Consider the following 23510-nt stretch of genomic DNA (forward strand, 5'->3'; position numbering starts at 1 on the left):
CGGGACTGGCTGGGTGGGACCACACCTGGTGCGGTGGGATTCAAACCTGTGGCCTTCTGCATCCCAACCATCGTAATGCTCTACCACTGATCCACCAGGGTTCCTACATTGTTATCAATTGTTTTACAGAAACAATTAATCGAATGAAAAGTGTTATATGTAGGGGACTACTCACAGAGAATTACATGAATTATGTAGTTCCACTTAGTAACCAGAGATTTAGATATGCAGTATTATATTTCATTTTTCTTGTTTTATGGTCCATAATGTTATAGATATGGTAGTTTCCCAATGCACTTATCAACTGGCAGCATCAGCATTAAAAACGGATAAACCCTCTGTTACAGTACACAAAGATAGACCACCATGGTCAACACAGTGGAGCAATTGGAGAAAAATATAAAAAATAATATTTTAAACATGATGCCTCAACATCTTTGTGGTGCTAATGTGTTGTCCTGGAGTTTAAACTTTAAATCAACACATACAGTTATTCTATTGTATCACCATGCTCCAATGAAATGCTTTATACTTCACTACATGTATTTGACAACTGATGTTAGTTGGCGTATGGAATATAAAACATGATAACCAGATTAAATACTGTACAGTTTTATATTTTTCACCTGCAGTTCCACCACTCCAATATAATTAGTGTACCAAGAACAACAGCAAAAAAGTACACAACCTGTATTTGAAACACCACCGAACTTGATTCTGTTGGTAAATGTTCTGCACTTACATAGTGCTTTTCTACCTATTTACACTGCTTCTTATTCACCCATTCACACACACACTCATACACCAATGGGGGACCTGCTATGTAGCTGACCAACGCTCACCGGGAGCAACTAAGTTGGGCTTCAGTGTCTTGGAGACTTCGACATGTGACCCGATGACAGGGATTGAACCAAAAACTGTAAGACTGGTGGGCCTCTCTCTAGCTTCCTGTGCCACAATTGCCACATTGGTAGGATGAATGAACAAGACAAGTCAAAATTTGTTCCACATGTGCCTTATAAATAAGGTTTTTGAGGCTGGTAAATTTAATTCATGTACAGATTTGACCTTCCAAAACCTTATTATCATTTCTTCTAAAATCGGTTTTCATTAATCACACTAACACAGAGAGGTAATCAGCAAACAGTATCCCTCAAACAATCTGCAGGCAGATCTAGTATATGGAACATGAAAGAACATAAATGTGGCTTAAAAAACGGTTAGGGGTTTAATTATCGTGGAAGACAGGAAGACTGTCCTAGACAGCATCAATACAAAGCTTATTAACCCAATACGTAGAAATACCTTTGAATTGACTTTGTACATTAGGAGTCTGCCAACCATAGCGTCATTCTGCCACCATCCTGCTGAGGGCAGCAAAACGTACTCACACTGTGAAACTGCAGCAGAAGAAGAGGCAGCACATACACACAATCCAGAATACTGCTAAGGACAGACTGGTCAATAAGATAAGTACTTTTACAAACTTCGATCATATGTCCTTTGCTTTGTGTAACGCAGACAAGACGGACTCAGTGTTTTAGCTGCGAGACGCCAAGAAAATGGGCCGAAAAGTGACACTTGCAACCTGCTCCTTGAACCAGTGGGCTCTGGACTTTGAAGGCAACCTGGAGAGAATCCTGAGGAGTAAGTGGGAATGTGGGTTTGAAACTCTTCCAGCTCCAGAAAGACGAAAGATACACAGATGACAGAACAGAAACAACACGATGACCACCCTAAAAATCAGCACATCTCGCTTGGCTACATTTTTCGTGTTTCCTTAATACTTATAGACTCTTATTCGAACTGTCCAGACCCAAGAATAATAATCTGGTCCGCTGCACGAAACACTGTTTCAAAGATCCTAAGTATGTTTATCTAGTGTGTTCGACAAAATTTGAAGCCTAAAATCTGTTACACCTTATTCGTACATATTGAATGTTTTTATCCAAACCCTGGGTATGTGCGTGTACTGAGTGGACACAGATCTGAAATATCTAGAAAACAACAATTGCGTTAAATATCAAAAGAGACTTTTTTCTCTGTAATATACAACAGTTTACTTCCTTCCAAATTCACTGAAGATGAACATTACACCACGGTAAGACCTTTGTTCTATAACACGAGTCATTATATCGGTGTCATAACATGTCTCGTTTTATCCTGCAAAAAACGCTCAAGCACGTCCCACTGTGGATGCTGCAGAAATCTGCACCGCTGGAGCTAAAACCTCTGGAGGAAAGATGTCTAAGACCTTTAAGACGTCATTACAATATAATCTTTGTTCTTCTGTGATGGCGAATGCACTCATGCCAATGCTAGTTTATGGAAGTGAAAAAGGTATCAGCATTACAGTACAGTATTACAGTATTCTCAGTTCCCAAGTTATTTTTTAACAAGAAAATGAATCGTGGCTGCATTTTTCTACAGGGGTTTTTCTTTACCTGCCGAAATTTGCATTCCCTCCCTCCTCAGACCACGTCGTTAGTACATCTACAATCAGCTGCAATAATTAGTACCCTCGTTTTTAACACAGTTTTTTTATGTAAAAACATAGGAAAAATGATCTGATCTTGGTAATAGGCAAAAAAAACCTCAAGAAAAACAACATATACTGTAACTGTTTAATGTGCCATTATTTATTTAACGAAAATGAAGCCAAAAGAAAAGAACATGTAGGCAATACTAAGTCACCATGATTCAGTAACTTGCGAATGTTTAGCAGCAATAACTTGTAGTAATAATTTCCTGTATAACTTTATCAGTCTCTCTCATCGTTGTGGAGTAATTTTGGCCCGTTCTACTTTACAACATTGCTTTAGTTCATTGAGATTTTTGGGCATGCGCTTATGCACAGGTCACAGATGGTGTCACATTTGCCTCTAGAACACTGGTATAGAGTGCAGTTCATGGTCGACTCAATAAGTTCAATGAGTACAAAGTTCCTGGGACAGCAAATCCCAAATCATCAGTCCTCTACCACCTCTGCCTCCACCATGTTTGACTGTGGATGTGAGGTGTTCCTGCTGAAATTATGTGTTTTCACCAAACATGGCTCTAGACATTAATGCCAAATTTGTGATTTATCTGACTGATATTGTTATGAGGCACTTCTTGATGTTCTGCTTTTGAAAGGTGATATATATAACAATTTAATTTACTTACTTTCTCTGCAGGTATTGAGATTGCTAAGTGCAATGAAGCCAAATACAGACTGGGCCCAGAGCTGGAGATATGGTAAGATTTTTTTTATTTGGCTTTCAAAACATCAACTACAGGGCTACCAGCATTTATTGGTGCCTTCTTGTAGCTTAGAGGTTTTGTAAAGTGCCAGCACTAGCAAAGTTTTGAGGTTCAATTTGATTTTACCTGCACTGCCTTCTCTTTTTACTACATATCTAATAGTGGGTATGGCTGTGCAGATCACTTCTATGAGTCGGACACATTGCTCCACAGCTTTCAGGTCCTGAGGAAGCTTCTGGAATCTCCCATCACCCAGGACATCATCTGTGATGTGGGAATGTGAGTAACCCATCCAAACATTCAGACCAATCCACAAGCGGCCTTCACTTTGGCTGTTCTGTCCACAGGAGATAACTGAACTTCTCTCAAAGGTTAATTTATCTCTAAGACCGTATTTCCAACTATAAACAGTTAAACGGTTGAGCACTAGTGACCAGTGGTTTCTGCTCATTCAGTGTTTAAAATGACAGGGCAAATGTGCTACAACCTGACATTTTTGTTGCATTTCACAGTATTTGGATTCTGTTTCTCGCAGGCCCATCATGCATCGCAATGTGCGCTACAATTGCAGGGTCCTGTTTCTCAACAGGTACGTCAGCACATCAGACCAGTCTCATAAATTATATCCTGTTTTTCTTTTTTTTCTAATTTTTTATAACTGGACTGGACAAAATATTTTGGCTGTCCAGCTGGCAGATTGAAAACAGTCACTCTGCATGTTTGTTCCATGCTGTAGAAAGATACTGCTGATAAGACCAAAGATGGTGATGGCCAACCATGGGAACTACAGAGAGATGCGGTGGTTCTCACCTTGGAACCATTTAAGGTTGGTCATCACTCAGATCTCTACCAGAGACTGCATGGCATGGATGTTGGAGGTAGTGTCATCGCTTGGGCTGCATGGCTGCTTCTGGAACATATAACTTATGATGGTAGAGGATGTACAGAAACATTTTGTCTGCTAATTTATTTAATTTATTTAACAGTATCTGTTTAAACTTGAGTCACTGAGTACAGGCAGAGATAAGCACAAAGATACCATTTTACTCTAGGGTCACTTTCAGACTTTGAAAGCTAAGTTACATTTTTTTCCATTTGTGTATGGAATGTTTTTACTCAGTGGTAAAACTGGAAGAAATTAAACATGATTTTAGCAGTTTTATAAGTTTTAATTCTAACTTACAAAAATTGCGTGTTACAATTTTCCTGTATTTTGGCCACAACATTTACATTTAGTCATTTAGCAGACGCTTTTATCCAAAGCAACTTACAAGTGAGGTACAGGAGAGAAAATGTTGATCAGATTTGAAAAAAAGGGTCATCAACGTTTTTTTCTTTTCACTTGCCTTTCAGGGCTTCTGTTGTAATATGCATGGTGTGTTTGTGAAACACACTTGTTTCACCCACAGTTAGATGTAAATGGGAACTAGAAGATGTGGGAAACCATGCTGAAGCCTTAACTTGTTACAGTCCCACCTTATTTGCATTAAGCTTGTAGACTATTCAGCGATGAGTGTTCAGGTTTATTTGGAATTTGGACAATGATCAAACCTCACAACCTTACTATTAGGAATAAATATCTCATGGTGTCACTAAAACACAGTGTCTCATTTTCTATGCTGAGACAATTAAAACATGCACAATGAATTTAAAAAATTAAAAATTTGTTTCCTGCTGATGTGATTTATTTATTTTTTTGTTTGTATTCATTTTTGTTTTTAGTTTCACATTTGGAAATTATATGGACAGTAGTGAAAGTATCTTTTTTTGTTTGTTTTCTCAAGGAAAATAGAGGAGTATTTCCTACCCAGAATTATCCTGGAGGTAACAGGCCAGGTAACAAAAGTACACTGTTATCAGTCACATATAGCTAAGAATTTTTGATCAGTTTGTCACTGAGTAACACAAACATTTTTCCGTGTTCATCAGGAGACTGTCCCATTCGGTGACTGTGTGCTGTCCACTAGGGACACCTGCATCGGCAGTGAGATATGTGCGGAGCTCTGGAATCCCAGAAGGTAGAGTAAAGCGCGGACTGTAGAGAATATGTTGGAGTGTTGCAGCTTTTGGTTTCGTGTCAGAAATGGTCCTAACAATTGATGACTGAGTCCTTTCAATTTCCCTCAGCCCACATATTAATATGGGTCTGGATGGGGTCGAGATCTTCACTAATTCATCCGCAAGCCACCATGAGCTCCGCAAAGCTGACCAGAGGGTCAGCTTGATCAAGTCAGCCACCACCAAGGTATTCTGAGATTTTATAACAGCAGAGATCAGCATAGAGCTGTGCTGTACCACTAATGTAGGACTTAAATCCACCATAGAATCCTGTAATGTTTGTACATTTCTTGTTTGTACATCTACTATTAGTTTACAGATGTTTGATCAGTCACTACTGCATTCAGTTTGTTGGTGTTGTTCCAGAGTGGAGGTATCTACTTGTACGCCAACCAGAGGGGCTGCGATGGAGACCGTGTTTACTATGATGGTTGTGCCATGGTGGCCATCAATGGAGACATTGTGGCACAGGGAGCACAGTTCTCCCTCAATGATGTGGTAAGAATGCACATATAAAAGAATGTAACCGGGCTCCAAACACACCTGCAAATGTCACTGTTGGATATTGTTACAGTGGACACATTTAATGAGTGCTGTGTTTATCAGAGGTCAGCAGGTCAGTTATTCATTTAAGTGTTTGAACAAGCAAAGATGATGTCACCGAAAGATCGCAAAAATAATCTTTGTGTGCTTCTGTTCCAGGAGGTGATTACAGCCACAGTTGACCTTGAAGATGTACGTAGCTACAGAGGGGAACTGTGCCAGCCCCACATGGTGAGACACAACCCCTTTTCATTATGTGTCAAACTAATATTCATGTGTGCATGAGGAAGACTGCAAGCAGTGCTGAAATAAGTATTGAATGGGTAATATAACAAAACATTTTATGTCAGGGATGCCATAATCACATTTTTTAAACTGGGATCCTCTGCATTCAATGTTAATTAACTATGTATGACTCTCTAAAAACAGCTTTATCCTACTTAAAGCTACAATATGCAACTTGCTTCACTCTTTACACTCCACAGCCCTTCAGGTCACACTGAACACCAAACCCTTTTTAACAGTACACAGTCTGCAAAATACTGATTTATTTGTGGTGGGTAAAATCTTAATTTATTGTATATTACAGGTACAAGGGGGCATATTTATACATTTCAGTGGCGATGTTGACTATTCTCAAGTCATATTAAAAATGCTTACCTGTAGCTTTTTAGAGACTTTTGTCTCTTTCTACAACTTTTAAAATTTGTGGGTGTGTGTATTGTGTGTGAATGTAACAGGTTTTGTTGATCATCTAGCACTGAACTTTTGCAAATTAAATGTGAGACAGGAGCTTAGATACACTGCTGTTAACAAATGTTAATTTCAGCATTGAAATTGATGACAGGCCAAAATGATACGAACTGTTCTCAGTGTGGAGGATTTCTGCTAGTCAGTGTGAAAAAACAGGCTTCAACATGTGGTGGCAATGTGGGCAAGTGTAAAGACAGAAACACATCAGTATAGTTCAGTTATGCATTTATTATTACAATATTAACATACAAGGTATAGTGCAGAAAACACCTAGCTATCTGCAGAAAGTGTGTGAGTCGGAACAGATCAACAGTCTTTCGCCTCTGCTCCTGCTCAGACCCCCATTCCCCAAGAACTCTCCTAATTTATCTCTCTCTCTTACATTAACACCATATCCTGTGCTTCTCCTAGTCCAAACCAAGAGTCTTCTCACACATACTGATTTTCAGATTATTAATATTAACTCTTAGTGGGAACTGTTTAATCCTGGTCACCAGGTCAACCTGTCCGGTTCTGTTCTGGCAATACTGATGTACACACATCTCCTCTGCACTGAAGAATACAGTAATAATTTGCAAAACAACATACCTCACTAATATTGTGCAATGTTGTGTAATACTAGAACATAAGTAAGCTATTACTAACTACAAACACAACTCTGCTGTGTTTACCCAAAGATTTAAGAGGTTTCACTCTGTAACACCTCTAAACAACCAGTTTGCACTGGTCTCTGTAGTCCTAAAATATCCCAAAACAGAGACAACCCCTCTAGTAAAACCACCGCTAATTTTTGTCTTTATTATCATTATTTTCAGTCTCTGAGTTAGAACGTTCATTTAACAGTATATTAATAAATCAAGGTCAGCTTTTAGCTCCTAATGAGGCCGTTTAGTGTTTACTGTAAGTAGCTGTTGAAAAATAAGGTCATTGAAACATAAATCTACCTGCCAGCTTGGGCCCTTCTGTGTTGAGTTTACATGTTCTGTACATGTTCTCGGGGTAAATTGACTTTAAATTGCTATTAGGTGTAAATGTGAGAACGTCTCTCTGTGTTGACCTTAACATAGACTGTGCAGAGTATACTCTGCATCTCGACCAATGACAGCCCCTACGACCCCGAATATAAAGATTAAAGCTAATAATTGAATGGATGTCTGTTCGTGCTGTTATGCTTCACCCACTTGCCCATAATAGTCTATCAATTTAGCTTCCAAGAAATATTTAGAAATAGTTACCACTGTGTTGTCCCAGGTTGTCTCTTACTTAAAATTAACCTGCAAGTTCATGTGCAGCTCTTTGCTTCTAACTTTTCTTGCATTTTTTGTTTGTTTACACAACATATTTGCTAATATCATGTCGTACTGTTAAATTAGATTGTTCCTGTTGTGTCTTTGTCTTCAATTACAACTTTCAACTTTAGTTATATAGTACCCATTCACAACAAAGTCATCTCAAAGCACTTTACACAATAAAGTCAAGACTATAAATATATAGAGAGAAAACCCAACAAATGCCCCTTGAGCAAGCCCTAGTCAACAGTGGAGAGGGAAAACTCCCTTTTAATGAAAGAGAAAACTCCAGCAGAACCAGGCTGGGGGTGGACAGCCATCTGACCTGACCGGTTGGGGTGAGTGGAAAGTGGAGAGCGGAAAGAAATAAGCAACAAGAAGCAACAGAAAAACATGGGGCAGGTTGGTAGGACCAGTAGCTTTGCACTGGAAACACACAGCTCCAAAGGTGGGAAACCCTGAAGAAAAGGATTTAGATGGGGAGACTGAGAGAGGAAGATGGAGAGGAAGAGCACAACTACAGGCCAACCACAGGAGACTCAGGAACAACTGGGTTTCTTCTACTTTTGCCTTGTTTATTGAAGCTTTCTTCAGTAACAAACTGGCTAAAAACTGAAACAGGATCAATGCACAGTACAGTCTCAAAGCAGTCGAAACAGGTTGATAACCTTACAAAGAGAATGTGAAAAGGAAAATTCAATGTAACATTAAACTATAGTCACCAACATTGTAGGCTCTCTAATCCCACAGCAATGCTACAGGTTTAAAATAAGTTTAAAAGAAATACAGGGTAAATACATGTACACTCCATACAAATCACTCTACATGCACAAGGCTAATTAGCATACCATGCTGTTTATGACAAACCACTTTTTACATTTTATACTACATCTCATACAAATACTGATTACACAAACCCAAACATGCCATAACCAAAATATGTAGTTAACCAAATACATAACAGAGACACTTTCAGACCAAATTTAATCTGCAGCTGGATTACCTATACTGCCCTTATTTGTTTTTTCATCTCCCCTGAAAGTGCCTACCGTACATTTCAACTAATGTTGCTTAGCAACCAATTTGTGTTTTATTTATCCCATTTTAGGTTCACATTACTGACTATGAGGTTGAAATTGTAAGGAAGTACTTTTGCAGCAGCATTTTGGGTTTATTGCAGGCGCTTTACGGAGTTCTGCTGAGCCTGGTTCTGCTGGCAGTTGCATCCGTTAAAGGGAGTTTTTCCTCTCCACTGTTGCCTACATTGTTGCTTGCTTAAGGGGGATTTGTTGGGTTTTCTCTACATATCTGTAGAGTCTTGATTTTATTATGTAAAGTGCCTTGAAATTAGTTTGTTGTGAATTGGTGCTATATAAATAAAGTTGAATTGAAAATTAATTGAATTTAAGTCTTGTAGGCATGATATATCTGGATGTTATCAGCATAGCAATGGAAATTGTGTGTGTTTTCTATTAATGTATCCTAAAGGAGAGTAAGTAAAAAGTATTTGTCCTAACACACTAAGTCTTGTGGAACTCCATAACTAACCTTTGTTTATGTGAAAGATTCTTCATTAACATGAACAAACTTGAATCTATCTGATAAATAAGATGTGAACCAACCTACTGCAGTTCCTTAATTCCCAATTTCATGTGACAGTCTCTGTAATAAAATGTTGTGATCAATGGTGTTGAATGCAGCACTAAGATCTAACATGGTCCATTATCTGAAGCCACAAAAAGGTTGTTGGTGACTTTCACCAGTGCTGTTTCCTTACTACGATGAACTCTAAATCCTGACTGAAAATCTTTACAGTTGGTGGCATAATTGCTTAGCAACTACTTTTTCAAGGATTTTAGAAATAAAGGGGAGATTAGATATTGGTCTCATCTCTGTGTTTCCTCTTATTCTTACACTTACTTTCCTGTTGCAGGAGAGTGAACCCAAACCATGTCAGAGAGTAAAAGTTGACTTCTCATTATCCAATGAGGATGATATTTACCTCCCAACCCACCAACCAATAACGTGGCACTTCCATACACCAGAGGAAGAGATCAGGTACAAGATAAGTGTAATTTATTAAAATAGTATTTCTTAAATATGACTTGAAACCATCATCTTTTAGCTTTGGTTAATCAGGAAAACCCTTAGCAGTTGACTCCCATGTTGTTTAGTCTAGGTCCGGCCTGCTGGCTGTGGGACTACCTGCGGAGAAGTGGACAGGTGAGTAAGCTGAGATTTACTTAAAAGTTAAACGGGTTTATCCCTCTTGTCCAAAGTATTTAGATGCTTTATAATGTGATTCTCTGTATTGTGGTCAGGTGCATCCTGTTTGTTTGAATTTTCCTTGACATTCTTGTAATATATTAATACTTTTTGAATTGTACTTTTTATATGTGAAAATGTATATCCATGGATATACTGCTGCTGGATTGCACTGGAACAATGCTCTTAACATAATGGCACTTTTGAATCCGGTTGAAAATCATACATGTACACATATGTGTATATATATGTGTACTGCTCACATACATGTGTATTTCGCCGTACACACTGTGGCGCAGGAAGGTAGAGCGGTTGTCCACCAATCTTGCAGTTGTTGGTTCAACCCCCGGCTCCTCCAGTCATGTATTGAAGTGTCCTTGAGCAAGACACTGAACCCCCAACTTAGTTGCTCCCGGTGAGTGTTTTCCAGCTGCATAGCAGCCCCATCGGTGTGTGAGTGTGTGTGTGATTGTGAGTGTGAATGGGTGAATAAGAAGCAGTGTAAAGCGCTTTGAGTGACAATAGGTAGAAAAGCGCTATATAAGTGAAGAACATTGACCATTTACCATATAACAATCCAAGTGCATGCATAATCATTACATGTATGTGTCATCAAAGTAACACATGAAACCAGCCCATAAAACAGGATAAATTAAAAACTCAGTCATGTTACAGGTCTGGACAGTGCACAACATTTAACAGTATAAGAACTATTGTTTTGACTTTATCAGTTTCTTGCTTATTTCAAGTAAATTTTAAGGCAGGAGCTGAGAGATGTTCTTAACACACTTGCAGCATACTTCAGAATTTGCATTGTAAAGCACTTAATTTTTACAAAATTAACCACTGAAATCATCAAGAAAACTGGAAAGAATGGCCAGATGGCACTGTGCTCTGCTAACCCCCTGTCTGCAAAGAGGGGCAATGTAACACCTAACTGAAGGCAATGAAGTAGAGGTGTCAAAGACCAACTTTACCGTCTGCTCACGTCCCCTTTTGTCTGGACCAAGAAATCGGAATTGAACACACTTCACCAACTGCAGCTGACGGTTGAAGAACATTCTGCCCTTGAACTGCGGATATACAATCTATAAACAAAGCAATGTTAGATTTGCATTTTAACAACACTCTTGCTGAAGATAGTGTATAACTATTTCTATTGAGGATATGTATGATAACAAGTTGTAAATTGTACCAGAATTGTTAATATGTAGACCAATTTACTTAGCTGAACAGCTGATTACAGTGTTCTCTCTCACCAGATGGGCTTATGGCCAACCAGTGGCTTAGTGTGTCATAGTCCTGTCAGAGAATATCCTATTATTGACTAGTCTGAAGTGTGTGTGTATATATACTCTAAATGATTGGTGGTTATTGTGGAGCAGAGTGGTGTCATTTCTGAATTTAGGCGAACAAGATGGATAGTTAGACTTAAAGACCTCAATCCTTTATCTGTCACCACTTATCTTATTTGGGTTGTGGGGGAGCTGGAGCTTATCACGGGGTGAGAGACAGGATACATCCTTCACAGGCTGCCGGTCTCTCTCAGGGCCAACACAGACAGACAACCATTCACACTCACATTCACACCTACGGGCAATTTGGAGACACCAATTAACCTAACATGCATGTCTTTGGAATGTGGGAGGAAACCGGGTACTCCAGAGGAAACCCAGGTGGAACCCACAACCTTCTAGCTGTGAGGCAGCATCGCTAACCACTCCAACACCATGCAGCCTTCTCTTAAAGACACTGTGCTGCACTTTATAATTGTGGAAAAACCGTTGAATATTCCATGTATGTAAATACTGAAGCGCCTGAGCTCAAAAAAGGACAGCAAACCAGAGTCCTTGGATCCATTCAAACAGAATTCTTTATTACTATAAAACAGCTCCATGGATTTTGAAGTATATCATTATTTCAAACTAGGTCCTCCCCATATTTACTTATATTCCAGATAAACTGTTGCTGAGATCCACCACATAAAACATGCTCTGTTTTGGAAGGAAAATAAATACATACTTAGATTGTGACTTGCTGGTGTCTGAGATATCTATGGTTTATGTTCCAGGCTGGTTTTTTGTTGCCTCTAAGTGGAGGTGTCGACAGCTCCTCTACTGCCTGCATTGTCCACTCAATGTGTGTGCTGCTGTGCCAGGCCATTGAGGACAACAGTGAGTATGACTCCATTTGCTTTGCTTGTGATTTATTTATGTGTGTTTGTGTAAAGAGTAGTAGTATTCTCACTTATTATCATTTAATAATGGTAACAATAATCTCATGATATGGCCCAAACTAACACTGAATGCCTCCTACTTTGTGTCTACTTTGTGGACACCATTGTCAGCCAAAAATGAGCCAAGCTTGACATGTTTCTTCTTTCATGAACACACACAATGTAGTTCAGTTATACTCAGTGTCTGCTTTTTTCCTCTTCTAATTTACATTCCCTTAATTAGAGGGGGAGCTGCAGGTGTTTAAATATCCTTAATCCTTAATGTCTTTTTGTCTCTCGTCACTCTAATGGATCAAAAGTCTACTATTTCCCTTGTCCTTCTCTCTGTCCTCCTCTCAGACAGCCAGGTACTGAACGATGTTCGCAGGGTGGTTGGAGACGACTCCTACTGTCCTCGGAACCCCAGAGAGCTGTGTCGGCGCATCTTTACCACCTGCTACATGGCTAGTGAGAATTCCTCAGAGGACACATGTAGCAGAGCCAAAGACCTGTCTAATCAGATTGGCAGGTAGGCAGGATTTAACTTTCAAGGAATTTTGCTAGGAAATAGCGAGAGAGGTGCTAGAGAATCCACTATTTTACCTGTTAGTCAGGCAGCCTGTGTACAATCAAACTTTAAAAATGGCCAAGACAGAGGTGACTGTAATGTCACTTTCACTGAAAACTGAGGCTACTGCCAAAATTTTTCTTTGTGATTTTGGAAATTGCACATAATTTCAATGAATTCCAATAATCCAGCACTTAATTTGGTGAGTTCCCACACACTTTTACAGGGATGAAAAATAATGACAACACACTAGACACACATACTCCCCCTTTCTCCACAAGGCTGCTCATAGACAGTCAAGTTTACTGATATGAACATGAGAGCATACAACATAAATCTACATCTATACGGTATCTACATCAACTGAACTGGAAGTCACACATTTAAAAATATAGGTAACCCAATGCAGCTGAGACAAAATATTTAGTAGGCAGGCAGACACTGGGTTTCAGTGTCTAAAGGACTATTTGACAGAAGGAGCAAGTGATCTGACCACTGACTCTGCAATTAGTGGATGATCACCTCTACAAGTGGAGGCAATGTTACACTAATATTAACAGTTATTTTGAAAAAACATTAAAAAGTTATTAATTATTTCTGATCTGTATTCATTTACTATTCCTGTGACTGTTTTAAAAACCTTCAAACAGTTAATTATTTAACGCATTTAATAAATTTGGTGGGTCACAGCTTCAACACAGCAAAGCCTAAGTTTTTTTTTAATTTAGTAACACTTATGGAAAATCAGAATGGACTGAGTTTTTTTGTACTTGCAACCTGAGTGAGACATCTTATTGGGTGGTCTCACTTCAGTTTCAACAGTTGAAGTTATTTTTATCATTTCAATAAATCAATCAGTAAAACTGTTCTAAAAGAGGACCTCTAAAGCTAACTTAAACACAATCTGAGGTGAGAATAGCACTTGGTAAAACCTGTAGTTAGGCTCACAAATCCCCCCTATATGAAGCATTTAAGGGAAAATTGTCCAACATTTCAAAAACTGTATTTCAGGCCCTGATCCCAGGCTTTAAATGTTCAGGTTTGTTAATCAGATATAAACTTTTTGTGTGGATGTTTAATGTCTGCAAGTGACATGTATCACCACTGACATTCTTTACTTCATTATGTGCAGATTTCGGTCAATATCAGTGTCATACTTCTAATAAAAACTACTTTGTCCTTTGTTTGACAGCCAAGTCTCATAAGCTGCCTCTGTTGTTCTCCGTGTTAAATTTACTTGACTGTAAGATACAGACTGATGACAACAGACAACATCGGCATGCTCACAGAAGTAGGATAATAATAAAAAAAAACAATCGATCTCAACTTGACAGCAGTTACCCAGCCAGAAATCATGTATTTGTTAGATCCAGGGCCATTTACATATTTGGTATGTTTACACTTTTTACACTTACAATTTTTTATATCTTAGTCAACTGAACGGACAAATCGGATAAGAGCGCCTTCAGAAAGTAGCCTGAACATAGTAATTGGTCCTTGCAGTGTTGTATTTCCATCCTCAAACACCTGCCATCATGGCTCCTTGGTAAAAACTGAGACAGGAAGTGGCTTTCAGATTTTAGCTAATGTCAAAAAATAAAAAATCCCTAAAGACCCTAGGGTTTCGGTAGTAAATGATTTATTTTCTGACAGAAAAAGTTTGGGCTCCTTAGATCGACCACAAATATCCAGAATGGATACACAAACAACTACAATAAAATTATTTAATGACAGACAAAAATTAAAACATATCATGTAAAGTATAATTTACTCTGTATGCAGAAGATAACAGAGTATACATATACATAAAATGTGAAAATACATGTAAGAGAAATATATGCAGTGTGTAAGACAGTTTAATCTACAAAATAGAAATCCGGGATCAGTCAGGCTCCAGTGTTCAGAAAGGTAGGCGTTATGATGTAGCTCCATTTCAACTGGCCAGCAACAGGAACATTGTTTTTTGTGTTAGCCCATTGAGGTAAAGGTGGATAAACTGGTATTTCTAATGAGCAATTCTCATTGGGGAAACACTTTTTCATGACCTGTATCTTTTTCTTTGCAGCACACACATGAATATTAACATAGACCTGGCAGTGAAAGGAATTCTGGGTATCTTCTCAGTGGTTACTGGCACATGGCCTCAGTTTCGAGCAAACGGGGGAAGCCACCGAGAAAACCTGGCTCTGCAGAACATACAGGTCAGGCACTTGCTCACACTCTTCCCATCATGACAGCTTTTTCGCTTCTTCTCTTTTTTACTCCTCACTCTCACAGCTTTTTTCAGCTCACAAACATGTTCTGGCAGTTTAACTGAAGGAGTTTTTCTCAGTACCACAGTTTGTATTGACTTTCTCTGTATATCTGTGGATATCCAGGCTCGGGTCAGGATGGTCCTGGCCTACCTCTTTGCCCAGCTGAGTTTGTGGGTGCGTGGTAAGCCGGGTGGACTACTAGTGCTGGGCTCAGCCAACGTAGATGAGAGGTATTACTTTCCACCTGTAGTAAGGATGTAACTATGAATTACCCGAGTACCTGTGCAATAGACTACATTTCTTCAAAAATAAGCTCTGTGGGAATATTCCACAAAGAATTCAGCTATAATTGAGCACTTGTAGGATATTTAACAATTGTTTTTCAAAATGAAAGGTTCAGTTGCTCTAAAAAGCCTAAAAATCAGTGCTTTGTAACATTGTTTATTATCCTAACACTAAATTCTGTAGTAATCAAAGTATTACAATGTCTTAAATTCAGATTGGGTCGGTCTTAAATGTTTTTAGTCACATACTTTAGCATTGGGCCTCACAGAGTAGCAAGAGTGTCAGCAGGATGTTACAATTAATATTAGTTATGGGACGTTTAGTGAGTCTAAAGTGATCCTACATACCATTTAGTTTACAGGTGTGGACCTGTATCCACACTACGCTGCCTTGTTAAACCACAGCTACTGGAGTTGACACTGCACATTTGAGCATCATCAATATTGTTGGATTTTTCCTGTTTGTAAAGAGAGACATTTATTATTCCAGAGAGGGACTGAAGAGATGACCAGTATTCACCAGTATTGCACCTCGTCCTTCCACTTGGGTCTCTCTCATTGACACACATGTATTCTGTCTTGCTGCGGCTAAGCTTCATTCCTCTGTTTTCCAGAGCAGACCTCCACCTCTCTAGATTTTCCTCCACCTGCTCCCTGCTCTCACTACAAATAACAATGTCATCTGCAAACATCATAGTCCAGGGAGATTCTTGTCTAACCTCATCTGTCAGTCTGTCCATCACCAGAGCAAACAAGAAGGGGCTCAGAGCTGATCCTTGATGCAGACCCACCTCCACCTTGAACTCCTCTGTCACACCTACAGCACCTCACCACGGTCTTAGAGCTCTCATACATGTCCTGCAGCACTCTAACATACTTCTCTGCCGCTCTAGACGTCCAATAATACAATACCACAGCTCCTCTCTCTGCACCCTGTCATACGCTTTTTCTAAATCTACGAAGACACAATGCAACTCCCTATGACCTTCTCTGTACTTCTCCATCAGCGTCCTCAAAGCAAATACTGCATCTGTTGTACTCTTTCTAGGCATGAAACCATATTGCTGCTCACAAATGTTCACCTCTGCCCTTAGCTGAGCTTCCACTGCTCTTTCCCACAACTTCACTGTTTGGCTCATCCGCTTTATTCCTCTGTAGTTGCCACAGCTCTGCTCATCTCCCTTGTTCTTAAAAATTGGTACCAGTCCTCCAGTCCTCAGCATCCTCTCACTCTCCAAGATCTTGTTAAACAAACTAGTCAAAAACTCTACTGCCACCTCTCCTAGACACTTCCATACCTCCACAGGTTTGTCATCAGAACCAACTGCCTTTCCACTCTTCATCCTCTTCAACGTCCTCCTCACTTCACTCTTACTAATCTTTGCTACTTCCTGCTCCACACCAGTCACCTCTTCTACTCTTTATTCCCTTTCATTTTCCTCATTCATCTACTCTTCAAAGTTCTCCTTCCATCTTCCCATCACACTCCTGCCACCATCCTGTGTTGTCTGGCTACACTCTCCCCTACCAATACTTTACAGTCACTGATCTCTTTCAGATTACAGCGTCTACACAAGATGTCGTCCACCTGAGTGCTTCTACCTCCGCTCTTATATGTCACCCTAAGTTCCTGCCTCTTCTGGAAGAAAGTGTTCACTACAGCCATTTCCATCCTCTTTGTCTACCAAAGTCTACCACCATCTGTCCTTCTGCGTTCCTGTCCTGAAGACCAAGTCAGCCCATTACATTCTCATCACCTCTGTTCCCTTCCGTTTCTCTCTCTGCCTACGAACACACCTTCCTCCTCTCCTTCTTCGACTTCGACCAACAGTAGTCCAATATCCACCGGTACCCTGTAGGTCAACAGCACCGATAGCGGTCGTTGTTAACCCGGCCCCCAACCGATCCGGTATGGAAGTCATTGTCATGATTCGCATTTTTAATTTGGCCATGTGTTTTACATCGGTTGCCCTTCCTGACACAACCCTCTGCATTTATCCAGACTTGGGACTGGCACAAAAAGACACTGGCTTGTGCCCACTTGTGGTTGCATTTGTTTTTACAGCAAAATAATTGCCATATAGCCATACTAACTATGTCTCCATGTTCACACTGGGCCAGTTATCACTGACCATATCTACATTTAAATTTTACATTTACATTTAGTCATTTAGCAAACGATTTTTTCCAAAGCGACTTACAAGTGAGGTACAAGGCAGCAAGAATCTAAATCAAGAAGAAGACATCAAAGGAAAGTGTTTACATTGAGATGCAAGTGCAAGAAAGAGCAGAAAGGACGTTTTTTGGTTTTTGTTTTGATGGATTTAAGTGCATAGGAAGATGAGGATAAGGTCTGTTTTCAGCGGTTTTTTGAATATTGGGAGTGAGTTTGCTGAGTGTGCAGAGTTTGGTAGCTCATTCCACCATCGTGGGATCATTGCGCTGAAGAGTTTTGCTTGGTGTCTTCTGTGCGGTGCTTGAACCACCAAATGACGTTCGTTGGCAGACTGCAGTGGACGGGAAGGATTGTAGACCTGAATGAGGCAGTTGAGGTAAGCAGGAGCTAATGAGGTGATCACCCTGTAGGCAAGAGACCGAGCTTTGAACCTGATGCGATTGTTGGAATGTCAAATGATAATACAACTACTAAGACATGATATTCTGTAAGGGAAATGTGTAGGATACTACAGTTTATAAACTAACACTATGTATGTTTGTGGGTTTGACTGCCCTCTGCACCATTTACTCCTCAGTATTTTTGTCAAGTAAATGATGATTAAATGGATAGAGCTGAATGCTAAAGCTCTATTATTAGACCTTAATTTTGGCACATGAATTCACTATTGTTATAAATTCAGACATCACTCCCAAGATTTTTACATATTTATCAAAAACTGAAGCAGACATTTATTTTATTAAATTGCTTCAGCTGCGTTTAGTAGTTAAATGTATCTAAGTACATTTAATTAATTGGTATACTTAAGTATTTTTTACGTATTTCCATTTTCTGAAACATTATACTTTGACTCTTAAGACATGCATTTGATAAGTATATTTTGTTTCACCATCAGATAGAAATACAGAAAAATACTATTACACAATACAGTGTCATCCTCAAATTTTTATTATTACTAATTAAATTCAAAAGAAATGATAACCAAAACAGTGTCTAAGAGTGCTAAGCTATAGCATTAAAGTAATGAACATAAACACATTATTTACAATCCAATAATATAATATTTATTCATGTAAAATAGCGGTTCTTCATATATACTACTATAGACTTTAAAATAGGTTATATTTTATGTGGAGAACTTTCACTGTTTTGATGTGTGAAAAATGTTGCACATTGTAACTTTAAGTACAGTAAATTAACTACTGTACTTCCTCCACCAATGGTCGTTTATCAAGGTTTGGTTATCCAAAGGTTATGTCATGTCAGCTGAACTTCTTTCTTCTTGGTTGGAAACGTTTTATATTTATCCAAGCAGCTCCTTCAATCTGAGGCAAAATTTGGGGGGGAACACATTATCTCCACTTTATAGACTCTTTAGATGGATCTCCACTGTTGCCTTGGGCTTGCGCAAGGGGGATTTGTTGGGTTGTCTCTATACAGATAGATGTCTCTTTACAGATTAAAGTCAAACTTATAAAGATAATTTTGACTTTTCAAAACTATTATAAAATAACAAATCAGCAATCAAATGTGTGTAAGTGTTTGGTCTTTAGTATAAAAATAAATCTCAAATAAGAAATTATTATAAAGTTTATTATAAATAAAAAATTATAAAGATAATTTTGACTGTAATCTGTAAATTGCTTTGAAATTACTTAGTTGTGAATTGGCACTATCAAAATAAAGTGGAAAGTTGAATATTGGGGAAGGTGAAAACAGGGTGGAGTCATAGAGATGTCATGGTTATGACCCTAAACACCCTTAATCCCCTAGGATGGGGTTGTTAGGGGTGTCCTTGATTGTTGTGTGAAGTGGTCTTAAACTTCCTGGGGATGGATAAAATGGGGAGACAGATTGTGCCTGAGGCCGCCTCCTCTGAATGTGAACATTCTCTCCATGTGAACTTAAATGGCTTTACATGTCCTCTCTCATACCATCTGTCTTCTCTGTGCAAAATGTGTACCTTGTTCTCCTCAAACGATTGTCCTTTGTCCTTCAGGTGTTGGTAAACTGCTGATTGTAGTCCTGAGGGGTTGTGTCTCCTGTGCTGGGCCATCTGCTTGCATAAAGGCTCTATGTTCACACCAATGTAGAGCTCTGAACACTCTTTACTGCATTGGACTGCATATGCTATTTTGCTCATCTTGTGTGTAGGTGTTCGAGTCTCAGTGTGTTAGGTAGTTTGAACAGGTGTTTTCTGAAGGTCCTTTTTCAGCTTCTCTGACACTTTGACCTTCTTGTAGATTTTCTATTTCTACGTTGCCACAAGTGAGCCCCTAAATCAATGAGCCCCTGAATATAAAATGGCATTGCTACTTGCATGAGTGGTAGATTGGCAGTAATGTGAGTTGTAAGAACACAGGATTACCTGGACAGAAAGCACGGATGTGTTTGGTTATTTACTGTCTGTAATGTTTGACACAAGGAGGCTTTTTACCAAAAACATTGGACATTATTTACCAATGTTTTTTTAGGAGTAAATTTGCTCTTAAAAATAAAACGTTTATGTCAGGGCAAGTTTTTAAGTTAAAAACATGGAACTATTTGTCCCAATTTAGCACATTTGCTAAATTGGGACAAATAGTTCCGTATTTATTGATAATAGTTTGTAAATAAATAAACAACTAAGTAATATTAAAAATATTATGAAATAAAAAATAACAAGTCAGCAAGCAAATGTGTGTAAGTGTTTAATCTTTAGGTCTTTGGTGTGAGAACAAATCTCAAATAACAAATAATTAGTGAATGTCAGAATCTTTTTTTAAGAAGAAATTTCTTCCAATGGAAAGTTGGTGAATAAGGCCTAAAGTGTTTTGTTCACTGGCAAATCAGCACATACAAAGCACTAGTTACTAAGGATAAAGGAGCGCGACTAGAAATAATTTTCACATCTTTATGGAGAGTAGCCAAACTTACCACTAAGTCCCTTTTCCTGCTCAGTCTTACAGGGTATTTCACCAAGTATGACTGCTCCAGTGCTGACATCAACCCAATAGGAGGAATCAGCAAGACAGACCTGAAGAGTTTCCTCCATTACTGTGTTGAGCACTTCCAGCTCACTGCCCTCAGAGGGTAACAAGATTTCTGACTAACAAATGTACTACTAATAACAGAGACACCAAAAATCTGCCAGGAAACTTGTTAAAAATAGCAGCACCATGTATTTACATCATATACTATAAACCATACATTTCAGCATTTCGTCCTTAATTTGTTTGTCACTCGTTTTGGTTTCCTCTGTAGCATCCTGGCAGCTCCACCCACAGCAGAACTGGAGCCACTCACAGATGGACAGGTGTCACAGACAGATGAGGTAGGGAATATGTCCCCTCCTTAGGACGAAAGAATGTCTAAAGTGTAATCTTCCAGTTGGCCTGTTCAGATAGTGTTACTCCCTGACTTTCAGAGTTGTTAGTATAAACACTATATTGCCAAAAGTATTCGCTCATCTGCCTTTAGACCTATATGAACCTTAGTTCTGGGAAGGCTTTCCACGAGGTTTAGGAGTGTGTTTATGAAATACATAATACACAGTGCTCGCAGTCTTTGCTCTAATTCATCTCAAAGGTTTCTATCAGGTTGAGGTCAGGACTCTGTGCAGGCCAGTCAAGTTCTTCCACACCAAACTCACCCATCCATGTCTTTATGGACCTTGCTTTGTGCATCTGAATTCATTTATTTGGATGGGTGAGTGGATGGGTATCTCCGGATACCATGTAAAAATTATGTTAGAATATGTTCTATATTTTTTTTATATCTCAACGTTAGCAAAATTGTCAGAAATGGACTAAATTGTTTGTTCCCTTAAAGAAGCGTCAAACATTAGCATGACTGAGTAATCAGTTTTACCCTTTTACAAGTTTCTCTGAATCTTTAGGCTTGTTAAAGTATTAACTTATAGTAAGCATTCAGAATGAAATAACAGTGTGCTTATAATACTCTAACTCTAACTCTACCGTACGGAAGTCAAATGGTTTCCATTCGAAAACAGTGTTGCTGTTTGCAAAGGGGGAATTGAGGAGTTTTGACTGTTAGTTTTAATAGAGAGTGAAAAACCAGAAATAATAAAAGAGCATTGCTTCCTCTCAAGAAAAACCTCTTGTCCAAATTGGGCTACGTTCCAGGATAGCAATGGCTGCACAGAATCATTGGACTTTTGCCTCGGGTTTCTATCCTCTCTTTCCTGTTTTCTTCCATTTTTTTGAACCACCACCCCTCCTCCCTCCTCAGGCAGACATGGGGATGACTTATTCAGAGTTATCTCTGATTGGAAAACTGAGAAAGATCTCCAAGTGCGGCCCCTTCAGTATGTTCTGTAAACTCATTCATATGTGGAAGGGTACGTTCTCACCCACAGAGGTCAGTCAGCATTCTTCTGTTTTTTGTTAGTTTGTTTGTTTGCTTGTTTTGGGGTGGGAAGAGTTAATCCTCCAGAAGTGTAATATTCTACATCCCCCCCAAAAAAAATCTTGCAAGTTTAATTTTTTTCTTTTTTTACAACACAATTGGTTTAAAGGAGGTTAAACCAATAGATCTATCTATCTATCAATCTATATATCTATATATATACTGCATTTATCGGTGGCTACTATCACAAAGTCATATTTTGCTCGTTAACTTCTTCTTCCACCTTCAGGTGGCCCAGAAGGTGAAGCACTTTTTTAGGATGTACGCGGTGAACCGCCACAAGATGACTACGGTGACACCCTCCTACCATGCTGAGAGCTACAGTCCTGACGACAATCGCTTTGACCTCCGACCATTCCTCTACGACACACGCTGGACTTGGCAGTTCAGGTGCATCGACAGCCAGGTAGCGATCTGTGCTCAAAGCAGAACCATTTTTAAAAATGTTATTCTTAGAATTAGTTTGAACGATGTGTAAATTAAAGGCAATAAAGGAATAATGAGGGTCAAGAGGATCTATTAAAACTCTGACCTGGTAGAACTGGACGTAAACGGTGGTGACATTGATCACAGTATACTGTGAATAAGCTTTCTAAACAAATTTCCATTTTTCACTCTCTTTCCCACAGGTGTCCCAGATGGCACCAAATGCCCCAAAGAAATAAGAAAAACCTACTGTAACACTTCAGTGTCCAGTGAAAATACATCAGAGAAATGTATAACAAAGAGTTTACAGAGTATATAACAAATTGTTTTAACTGTGTGAAGTTGATTAAAAGACTACTGACCATTGTCAATCCATATGTCATCATTCCAAATGGTTGCTATGAATAGGCAGGGATCATTCCTGATCATTGTCCATGTAGAATGCAGGAAACATGTAAACATTTATCCCCATTCTATTTCAACTACAGTTTCTGACTGTGAAATAAAAATGCTTATATGGTAATGGTAATGGTAGCATGCTAACTTTTACAGATTCACATATAACAAAAAGCAGTTGAGGCTGATGTCAATGTCATTTGTTTGCAGTGTTTGGTTATAAGCCAAATTGTAAAACCGAAGTGATGGTGGCACTGGATGACATGTCAGATCAAACTTCAATCAAACTTCAAAACTTGATCAAACTCTAACTTAGCTGAGAGACAAGAGTCAAGAGGCCAACATGTCTGACAAGAGAGCAGTAATAAAGACTGCAGACATGTGTGATGAAATGCAGCAGGATGCAGTAGACTGTGCCATGCAGGAGAAGTACAACATTGAAAAGGACATCGCTGCCTATGTCAAAAAGGAGTTTGACAAGAAGTACAACCCCACATCGCACTGCATTGTTGGGAGAAACTTTGGCAGTTATGTGACGCATGAGACGAAGCATTTCATCTACTTCTACCTGGGTAAGTGGCCATTCTGCTGTTCAATTCGGGCTGAAAATCCAAACACTCCCTCCTGAAACA

The 23510-nt window shown here is 39.0% G+C and overlaps 1 protein-coding gene and 1 pseudogene across 4 annotated transcripts; both read left to right on the top strand.

Moving 5' to 3' along the window:
- The first annotated feature begins 1404 nt into the window (after positions 1 to 1404).
- nadsyn1 (NAD synthetase 1) lies at positions 1405 to 23138 on the top strand. 4 transcript variants are annotated; one of them, XR_010912268.1, is made up of 22 exons: positions 1670 to 2340; positions 3177 to 3237; positions 3406 to 3522; positions 3779 to 3832; positions 3980 to 4069; positions 5028 to 5079; positions 5173 to 5261; positions 5371 to 5488; positions 5668 to 5799; positions 6004 to 6075; positions 9820 to 9944; positions 10061 to 10109; positions 12223 to 12325; positions 12727 to 12895; positions 15000 to 15135; positions 15313 to 15419; positions 20590 to 20721; positions 20893 to 20962; positions 21880 to 22008; positions 22286 to 22462; positions 22686 to 22772; positions 23089 to 23138. XR_010912268.1 is itself a non-coding variant. In XM_067494488.1 (21 exons), exons 1-21 carry the CDS (start codon positions 1563 to 1565, stop codon positions 22719 to 22721), a joined length of 2103 nt encoding a protein of 700 aa, XP_067350589.1. In that variant the 5' UTR covers positions 1405 to 1562; the 3' UTR covers positions 22722 to 22853. The 4 variants fall into 4 exon arrangements, 3 of the variants coding, with proteins under 3 accessions (XP_067350589.1, XP_067350597.1, XP_067350576.1); XM_067494488.1 differs by lacking the exons at positions 1670 to 2340; positions 23089 to 23138 and adding an exon at positions 1405 to 1647 and having other exon boundaries at positions 22686 to 22853; XM_067494475.1 differs by lacking the exon at positions 23089 to 23138 and having other exon boundaries at positions 22686 to 22853.
- Positions 23095 to 23504, top strand: LOC137109101 (dynein light chain 1, cytoplasmic-like; annotated as a pseudogene).
- The last annotated feature ends 6 nt before the right edge of the window (positions 23505 to 23510 follow it).

This window comes from Channa argus, chromosome 2, assembly GCF_033026475.1.
Source record: "Channa argus isolate prfri chromosome 2, Channa argus male v1.0, whole genome shotgun sequence".
NCBI lineage: Eukaryota > Metazoa > Chordata > Actinopteri > Anabantiformes > Channidae > Channa > Channa argus.